Genomic DNA, 10,002 nt, shown 5'->3' on the forward strand with positions numbered 1-10,002 from the left:
ATCTCACAAGCATGACATAGGACATGACATAGGACTATTGTCGCAAAATTGCGGTAATTTCCCCCAAATGTCCTGCCCCCCCCCCCAGAAATCCTGTTTAGAAGATTCCTGGAATTACGAGGACATAACCAGGAAATCTGGGAATCCTCTAACCAGGATTTCTCGGAAAACAAAGCAGGGAATTTTGGAATAGTTCTTGTAATTTTGTAACCCTACATAGCACCTTTATAACCATGTTATAGAAGAGTCATAAGACCATAATCACATTATAGACAGGTTATAATGCCTATACGAAGCGGTTACGAAGTGTCGCGGCGCATCAAAGCTGCGTTGCTTTCAAGACATCCTCTTTGTCCTCCCTCTTTTCTCCCCAGTCAACACCGTTCATTATGGCAGGGTTGTCGTACATCTCCAGGAAATGCCCTCCTCCTCCTTTCTCCTCCTCCTCCAGTCCGGTCTGGCAACACTTGCAGCAGCAGCAGCATTTGGCGGCTACCACGGCGACCACGCGTCCCAGGGTTCTAAGGAGTGGGCCCAGAGAGGCAGGAAGTCCCAGGAGTGCAGTACCGTGGGGAGACAGCTGGGTAGCCGTGCCTGGAGCACGTTCACTATAATGATGATGATCAACAAGGCCACTATGGGAACGCCCACACCAACCAGCACCTGGCGAGAGAAGAAAAACAGTTTTACAGGTTATTTGGCTGCTACCACGGCGACCACGCGGTCCCAGCAGGAAGAACAGTTTTACAGGTGGACTTAGTGGAGTTGACAGGGAGAGAGGCTTCCTTTCAATCAAATGACCAATCCAAACTAATCTGCCAAACTAACCCTGATTCAGATGACCATCCTACCCATGCTAGATTACGGAGATGTAATTTATACATCGTCAGGTCAAGGTGCTCTCGAGCAGCTAGATGTTCTTTACCATTCGGCCATCAGATTTGCCACCAATGCTTCTTATAGGACACATCACTGCACTCTATACTCCTCTGTTAACTGGTCATCTCTGTATACCTGTCGCAAGACCCACTGGTTGATGCTTATTCATAAAACCCTCTTAGGCCTCACTCCCCCCATATCTGAGATATCTACTGCAGCCCTCATCCTCCACCCGTTCTGCCAGTCACATGCTGTTAAAGGTCCCCAAAGCACACATATCCCTCGTCTTTTCAGTTCACTGCAGCTAGCGACTGGAACGAGCTGCAACAAACACTCAAACTGGACAGTTTTATCTCCACCTCTTCATTCAAAGACTCAATCATGGACACTCTTACTGACAGTTATGGCAGCTCGGTGTGATGTATTGTTGTCTCTACCTTCTTTCCCTTTGTGCTGTTGTCTGTGCCCAATAATGTTTGTACCATGTTTTGTGCTGCTACCATGATGTGTTGCTACCTAGCTGTGTTGTCATGTGGTGTTGCCTTGCTATGTTGTCATGTGGTGTTGCCTTGCTATGTTGTCATGTGTTGCTGCCTTGCTATGTTGTCATGTGTTGCTGCCTTGCTATGTTGTCATGTTGCTGCCTTGCTATGTTGTCATGTTGCTGACTTGCTATGTTGTCATGTGTTGTTGCCTTGCTATGTTGTCATGTGTTGCTGCCTTGCTATGTTGTCATGTGTTGCTGCCTTGCTATGTTATCATGTGTTGCTGCCTTGCTATGTTATCATGTGTTGCTGCCTTGCTATGTTGTCATGTGTTGCTGCCTTGCTATGTTGTCATGTGTTGCTGCCTTGCTATGATGTCATGTGTTGCTGCCTTGCTATGTTATCATGTGTTGCTGCCTTGCTATGTTATCATGTGTTGCTGCCTTGCTATGTTGTCATGTGTTGCTGCCTATATATATATATTTGATGTTTTATTTGTATTTTTCATCCCAGCCCCCCTCCCCACAGGAGGCCTTTTGCCTTTTGGCCGTCTACTGACTTGCCTGTTGTTAAATAAAGGTTAAGTAAAAATACATTTTTTTTAAATCAATCAACCACTCACTCATCGACTATCAATCACTCAGTCAGTCAATCAATCACCCTTCCAACCACCCCTCCATCAATCCATCTCTCCACCCATCCATCCACCAATCAACCAATCACTCACCTTCCAGCCGGCCATCGATAGGCCGAAGACGAAGAGGGGCAGGAGAAAGAAGCAGGAAATGATGTAGACGCCGGCGAACCAGCGATACTCTGCCGTGATGTCACCCAGGGCCTTAGCCAATCGGATGGGGATACGGGTGAAAGGGATTGGATACCACAAGATGATACCAGACACGTTGAAGACGAAGTGAATCAGAGCGATCTGGGGAAGGGAGGGAGGGATGAGTGTAGAGCCCTGATCTGGGGAATGGATGGAGGGACAGTAGAGCCCTGAGTACCAGGCCATTAAGATCATGTGTTGCTGCCTTGCTATGTGGTAGGGTGTGTGTGTGTGTGTGTGTGTGTGTGTGTGTGTGTGTGTGTGTGTGTGTGTGTGTGTGTGTGTGTGTGTGTGTGTGTGTGTGTGTGTGTGTGTGTGTGTGTGTGTGTGTGCGTGCGTGCGTGCGTGCGTGCGCGTCTGTGTGTGTGTGTGTGTGTGTGTGTGTGTGTGTGTGTGTGTGTGCGTGCGTGCGTGCGTGCGTGCGTGCGTGCGTGCGTGCGCGCGTGCGTGCGTGTGTGTGTGTGTCTGACCTGCAGAGCGTTGGCCAGTGTGTCTCCAGGTGCTGCCATGGCTGCCAGTATAGCCGTGGTCGTCGTGCCGATGTTGGCCCCTAGCGACAGAGGGTACGCCCTCTCGATGCTGATCACACCAATACCTACACACGAGGGGAAGACTTACCATACACATACACATGACATAACCTGTAGGTACGCCCTCTCGATGCTGATCACACCAATACCTACACACGAGGGGAACACTTACCATACACATACACATGACATAACCTGTAGATACATTTACCATAGAGAGGAGAATAGGAGGAGAGGAGAGGAGAGGAGAAGAGAGGAAGGGAGGAGGAGAGGAGGAGAAGAGGAGAGGAGAGAAGGAGAAGAGGAGAGGAGAATAGGAGGGGAGGGGAGGAGAGAAGAGAGGAAGGGAGGAGGAGAGGAGGAGAAGAGGAGAGGAGAGAAGGAGAAGAGGAGAGGAGAGGAAGAAGAGGAGAGGAGAGGAAGAAGAGAAGAGCAAGAAGAGAAGAGGAGAGGAAGAAGAGAAGGGGAGGGGAGAAGAGAAGAGGAGAGGAGGAGGAGAGGAGGAAGAGAGGGGAGGGAGGGAGGGAGGGAGGGAGGGAGGGAGGGAGGGAGGGAGGGAGGGAGGGAGGGAGGGAGGGAGGGAGGGAGGGAGGGAGGGAGGGAGGGAGGGAGGGAGGGAGGGAGGGAGACTCACCAACGAGTGGAGTGATAGCGGAGGTGAAGACAGAACTACTCTGGACGATGAAGGTCATTCCAGCTCCGACCAGGATGGCGATGTAACCAGTCACCCAGCCGAAGGGGAACGGGAAATCTACACATATACACACACACACACACACACACACACAAATAATCCTTTCTACATCCCTGTGAGCATGACGGTCTGTGCATACTGTATGTCCTGGTACCTTTACTAAATAGGTTTCTAACCTCAAGGGTTTTCCTGGTTAAATAAAAGTGAAATATGTCTTGCGGACATATTTGGGGGAACCTATCCTGTAATTTCTGAGCAATTAGGCTAGTATCTACTCATAGACATAGAATCACTAGAACAGATATTCCCAGTCAATGTCAAAGTCAATGTTGTGTTGTACATTCTATTTCTGTGGCTCTACGTTAGGATTGATTGGATAGGTATCATCAGTTAGTTAATGGTCTGGTACTCAGGGCTCTACTGTCCCTCCATCAGTTAGTTAATGGCCTGGTACTCAGGGCTCTGCTGTCCCTCCATCAGGTCCTAATGGCCTGGTACTCAGGGCTCTACTGTCCCTCCATCAGTTAGTTAATGGCCTGGTACTCAGGGCTCTGCTGTCCCTCCATCAGGTCCTAATGGCCTGGTACTCAGGGCTCTGCTGTCCCTCCATCAGGTCCTAATGGCCTGGTACTCAGGGCTCTACTGTCCCTCCATCTGGTCCTAATGGCCTGGTACTCAGGGCTCTACTGTCCCTCCATCTGGTCCTAATGGCCTGGTACTCAGGGCTCTGCTGTCCCTCCATCAGGTCCTAATGGCCTGGTACTCAGGGCTCTACTGTCCCTCCATCTGGTCCTAATGGCCTGGTACTCAGGGCTCTACTGTCCCTCCATCTGGTCCTAATGGCCTGGTACTCAGGGCTCTGCTGTCCCTCCATCAGTTTGCTAATGGCCTGGTACTCAGGGCTCTATTGTCCCTCCATCAGGTCCTAATGGCCTGGTACTCAGGGCTCTATTGTCCCTCCATCTGGTCCTAATGGCCTGGTACTCAGGGCTCTACTGTCCCTCCATCAGGTCCTAATGGCCTGGTACTCAGGGCTCTGCTGTCCCTCCATCAGGTCCTAATGGCCTGGTACTCAGGGCTCTATTGTCCCTCCATCAGGTCCTAATGGTCTGGTACTCAGGGCTCTACTGTCCCTCCATCTGGTCCTAATGGCCTGGTACTCAGGGCTCTACTGTCCCTCCATCTGGTCCTAATGGCCTGGTACTCAGGGCTCTGCTGTCCCTCCATCAGTTTGCTAATGGCCTGGTACTTAGGGCTCTATTGTCCCTCCATCTGGTCCTAATGGCCTGGTACTCAGGGCTCTACTGTCCCTCCATCTGGTCCTAATGGCCTGGTACTCAGGGCTCTACTGTCCCTCCATCAGTTTGCTAATGGCCTGGTACGTAGGGCTCTATTGTCCCTCCATCTGGTCCTAATGGCCTGGTACTCAGGGCTCTACTGTCCCTCCATCAGGTCCTAATGGCCTGGTACTCATGGCTCTATTGTCCCTCCATCAGTTTGCTAATGGCCTGGTACACATGGCTCTATTGTCCCTCCATCAGGTCCTAATGGCCTGGTACTCATGGCTCTATTGTCACTCCATCAGGTCCTAATGGCCTGGTACTCAGGGCTCTGCTGTCCCTCCATCAGGTCCTAATGGCCTGGTACTCAGGGCTCTACTGTCCCTCCAACAGGTCCTAATGGCCTGGTACTGAGGGCTCTATTGTCCCTCCATCAGGTCCTAATGGCCTGGTACTCAGGGCTCTACTGTCCCTCCATCTGGTCCTAATGGCCTGGTACTCAGGGCTCTACTGTCCCTCCATCTGGTCCTAATGGCCTGGTACTCAGGGCTCTGCTGTCCCTCCATCAGTTTGCTAATGGCCTGGTACTCAGGGCTCTATTGTCCCTCCATCAGGTCCTAATGGCCTGGTACTCAGGGCTCTATTGTCCCTCCATCTGGTCCTAATGGCCTGGTACTCAGGGCTCTGCTGTCCCTCCATCAGTTTGCTAATGGCCTGGTACTTAGGGCTCTATTGTCCCTCCATCTGGTCCTAATGGCCTGGTACTCAGGGCTCTACTGTCCCTCCATCTGGTCCTAATGGCCTGGTACTCAGGGCTCTACTGTCCCTCCATCAGTTTGCTAATGGCCTGGTACTTAGGGCTCTATTGTCCCTCCATCTGGTCCTAATGGCCTGGTACTCAGGGCTCTACTGTCCCTCCATCAGGTCCTAATGGCCTGGTACTCATGGCTCTATTGTCCCTCCATCAGTTTGCTAATGGCCTGGTACACATGGCTCTATTGTCCCTCCATCAGGTCCTAATGGCCTGGTACTCATGGCTCTATTGTCACTCCATCAGGTCCTAATGGCCTGGTACTCAGGGCTCTGCTGTCCCTCCATCAGGTCCTAATGGCCTGGTACTCAGGGCTCTACTGTCCCTCCAACAGGTCCTAATGGCCTGGTACTGAGGGCTCTACTGTCCCTCCATCAGGTTCTAATGGCCTGGTACTCAGGGCTCTATTGTCCCTCCATCAGGTCCTAATGGCCTGGTACTCAGGGCTCTATTGTCCCTCCATCAGGTCCTAATGGCCTGGTACTCAGGGCTCTGCTGTCCCTCCAACAGGTCCTAATGGCCTGGTACTCAGGGCTCTACTGTCCCTCCAACAGGTCCTAATGGCCTGGTACTCAGGGATCTACTGTCCCTCTAACCCAGGGGTGTCAAAGTCAAATGGACGGAGGGCCAAATAAAAAATTTAGCTACAAGCCGAGGGCCGGACTGTTCGAATGTTCATTGAATTTTTTTAAATGACGCATATAGTCTAGTGAACCTAATTGAACCTACTGAAAACCTAACAAATATATTCCAATATGATCAGATAAATAAAGCAATATTTTCTTATGGCTCTGTCAGTAATCTTTAATTTTCAACAGACACAAAAGACAAATTTCCTTTATATAAAAATCCCCATAACATGAACATTAAATGAAAGAAACCGGTATTCAAGGCACCATCAGTAGCCTATATTTTCTATTTTAGCAAAAGTGGGCTAAATTTACTTCAAAGAAAAAAACAATAATAGCAATTTTCTATCATCCACTCAACTGAAATATTTTTAAAATATAATTGGATTGAAATACAATAAAATAAAGTGCAAAAATCTATTAATCAAAAACAACACTTTGTTTAAGGAGAAGTAACATGCAGTGAAAACAAATATTAAACTTTAACTTTTAAACTTGAACTGAGTAAAAACTCTAAATATGTGATTGCACAGTAATGTTCACTTGTTTGAGGTTGAGGGTGATACTTGGTGGTGTCCCATCTTTTCCACAAGTTCATCAATGTTCGGGGTCAGGCTCTGAGCTGAGGAAATCCTCAGAATTGAGTGGAGGTGTTCAGCAGTAAGTCGACTTCTGTGTGATGTTTTGTTCAAGTTCATCAAAGAAAACAGTTGTTCACACAGGTATGTGCTGCCAAACACAGACAACGTTTGAGCAGCCTGGATGCGCAGCTGGGGCATTGTGTCGGGGAGGAAACGGGCGAACTCCGCAGCACCCACTGCCGCATATTTTGCCCTCAGTGCATCATTGCATTGGAGGTCAATCAACTCCATTTGGAGGTTTGGTGGTGAGCTTTCCACGTCAACAGCAAATGGGTTACCGAGCAGTTCCAACCTGCTTTTTTGTGCTTCAAAGTCAGCAAATCGGCGTCGAAAGTCAGCGGCAAGCATACCTATTTTATCAGCCAACTGTGCGCTCGGGAACGCACTGGTAGAGAGCTTCTCTTTCATGGTCTGGCAGCTGGGAAAGTGGCTCAAATTTTCTTTCCGCATCTGCGTCTCCCACAGAGTCAGTTTGGTTTTAAATGCCTTCACTGTACAGTACATATCAGAGATGACACGATCCCGACCCTGCAGCTGCAAGTTCATTGCATTCAGATGACTCGTAATGTCACACAGAAAAGCCATTTCACACAGAAACATTTCGTCTCGGAGTTGTGTTGTGTCTTTCCCTTTGCTGTCCAAGAACAGACAAATCTCCTCACGAAGCTCGAAACATCTTTGAAGCACCTTTCCCTGGCTTAGCCATCGCACCTCTGTGTGATAAGGCAAATCACCATGCTCCGTTTCTAACTCCGTCAGAAATGCCTTGAACTGGCGGTGATTCAAACCTTTGGCTCTGATAAAGTTAACTGTGCGCGTGATGATGCTCATTACATGCTCCATTTTCAAGGCTTTACCGCACAACGCTTCCTGGTGTATGATACAATGATAAGCTGTCAGCTCACCTGTCGCGTTTTCCTCTTGCATCTTTTCCCGTATCTTCCCCACCAGTCCGCTCCTGTGTCCACACATCGCAGGTGCTCCGTCGGTTGTCAAACCCACGAGTTTTTCCCAAGGCAGCTCCATCTCATTTACACATCTTGACACCTCTTCATACAAATCATGCCCCGTAGTTGTGCCATGCATAGGACGTAAAGCCAAAAACTCCTCTGTCACGCTTAGGCTGGAGTCCACTCCGCGGATGAAAATTGACAACTGGGCAATGTCAGAAATGTCGGTGCTCTCATCCACAGCCAAGGAATATGCAATGAAATCTTTTCCCTTTTTCACAAGCTGCTCTTTTAGATTGATGGACAACTGGTCTACTCTCTGGGCAATGGTGTTTCTGCTCAGACTCACATTTAAAAAGAGTTGCCTTTTTCTGGGCAAACTTCGTCACAAACTTTAATCATGCAGTTTTTGATGAAATCCCCTCCGTAAATGGCCGGGCTGATTTAGCGATCTCTTCTGCCAAAATAAAACTGGCCTTGACAGCAGCCTGGCCTTGTGATTTGGCTTTTTTGAACAGAGCCTGTCGAGATTTGAGGCCTCGTTTTAATTCCTCTGCCTTTTGTAGCCTTTGTTCCATGTCCATATTCTTGTTTTTGTCCGCGTGTTTCGTTTCATAATGTCGTCTCAGATTATACTCTTTCAGTACCGCCACACTTTCTCCACACAGAAGACACACAGGTTTTCCAGCTACCTCCGTGAACAAATACTCCGACTCCCACCTTGTTTGAAACCCCGGTTCTCAGTGTCCACCTTCCGTTTTGCCATTTTTGATGGGTATCTGAAAGTTAATTTTACTGTGATGCTGACAACTGCTGTGCCAATAAATATTGAAATGAAGCAGCCTACTGCTCGGTGCATCACCGTTGCATTGTGGGAAATGTAGTATTGGTGCGTGTAAAAGATCTGCGGGCTGCCGGCTTGCTGCGGTCTGCGGGCCGGTTCTAATAACAAATCAAGATCATCCCAGGGGCCGTAAAAAACCTTCTCGCGGGCCGGATGTGGCCCGCGGGCCTTGACTCTGACATATGTGCTCTAACCGCTCTGACATGAATGCAAATAGAATCAAAAAACGGAATTAAAATAATGCTTAGGTCTATCTGACGGTTGTGTGTTGTGGACAGGGATGGTGGAGGGTTATAGCACTCTGGATCAGATGGTTGTGTGTTGTGGACAGGGAATACTGACTGCTACTGACTACCGAATACTGACTGCTACTGACTACCAAATACTGATTACTACTGACTACCGAATACTGACTACTGACTACCGAATACTGACTACTGAATACTGACTACCTAATACTGACTACTACTGACTACCGAATACTGACTGCTACTGACTACCAAATACTGACTACTACTGACTACCGAATACTGACTACCTAATACTGACTACTGAATACTGACTACCTAATACTGACTACTGAATACTGACTACTACTGACATTTCCCGAATACTGAATACTGACTACCTAATACTGACTACTGACTACCTAATACTGACTACTACTGACTACCGAATACTGAATACTGACTACCTAATACTGACTACTGACTACCGAATACTGACTACTGAATACTGACTGCTACTGACTACCAAATACTGATTACTACTGACTACCTAATACTGACTACTACTGACTACTGAATACTGACTACTACTGACTACCTAATACTTACTACTACTGACTACCGAATACTGACTACTACTGACTACCGAATACTGACTACTACTGACTACCGAATACTGACTACTGACTATTGACTACTGACAACTACCAACTGGTTACTGACTGCTACTGACAACCGAATACTGACTACTGACTACTGACTACTGACTACTGACTACCAAATACTGACTACTGACTACTGACTACTGACTACTGACTACTGACTACTGACTACCGAATACTGACTACTACTGACTACCGAATACTGACTACTACTGACTACCAAATTCTGACTACCACTGACTACCGAATACTGACTACTGACTATTGACTACTGACAACTACCAACTGGTTACTGACTATTACTGGCTAATAACTAGAGACTATTGACTACAGACTAATGACAACAGACTACTAAGTCGCTCTGGATAAGAGCGTCTGCTAAATGACTTAAATGTAAATGTAAATGTACTACAGACTAATGACTACTAATAACTAATGACTACAGGCTACTACTAACCAATGACTACAGGCTACTACTAACCAATGACTACAGGCTACTACTAACCAATGACTACAGGCTACTACAGACTAATGACTAATGACT

General features: G+C 47.9%; 1 protein-coding gene across 1 annotated transcript; it reads right to left on the reverse strand.

Moving 5' to 3' along the window:
* Positions 1-492: 492 nt before the first annotated feature.
* LOC124024965 (sodium-dependent phosphate transport protein 2B-like) lies at positions 493-3,489 on the reverse strand. The gene is made up of 4 exons (XM_046338671.1): positions 3,355-3,489; positions 2,661-2,785; positions 2,092-2,292; positions 493-663 (listed from the first exon to the last, which is right to left on the reverse strand). The coding sequence occupies exons 1-4, from the start codon at positions 3,410-3,412 to the stop codon at positions 493-495; spliced, it is 555 nt and encodes a 184-aa protein (XP_046194627.1). The 5' UTR covers positions 3,413-3,489.
* Positions 3,490-10,002: the final 6,513 nt, after the last annotated feature.

This window comes from Oncorhynchus gorbuscha, unplaced genomic scaffold, assembly GCF_021184085.1.
Source record: "Oncorhynchus gorbuscha isolate QuinsamMale2020 ecotype Even-year unplaced genomic scaffold, OgorEven_v1.0 Un_scaffold_2100, whole genome shotgun sequence".
Lineage (NCBI taxonomy): Eukaryota > Metazoa > Chordata > Actinopteri > Salmoniformes > Salmonidae > Oncorhynchus > Oncorhynchus gorbuscha.

Coding starts and splice junctions, on each gene's coding strand:
- LOC124024965 (XM_046338671.1), bottom strand. CDS start 3,412: ATGACCTTCATCGTCCAGAGTAGTTCTGTCTTCACCTCCGCTATCACT. Junction 2,293..2,660: donor CACTGGCCAACGCTCTGCAG/GTCAGACACACA, acceptor TCCCTTCCCCAG/ATCGCTCTGATTCACTTCGT. Junction 664..2,091: donor TATCGATGGCCGGCTGGAAG/GTGAGTGATTGG, acceptor TTCTCTCGCCAG/GTGCTGGTTGGTGTGGGCGT.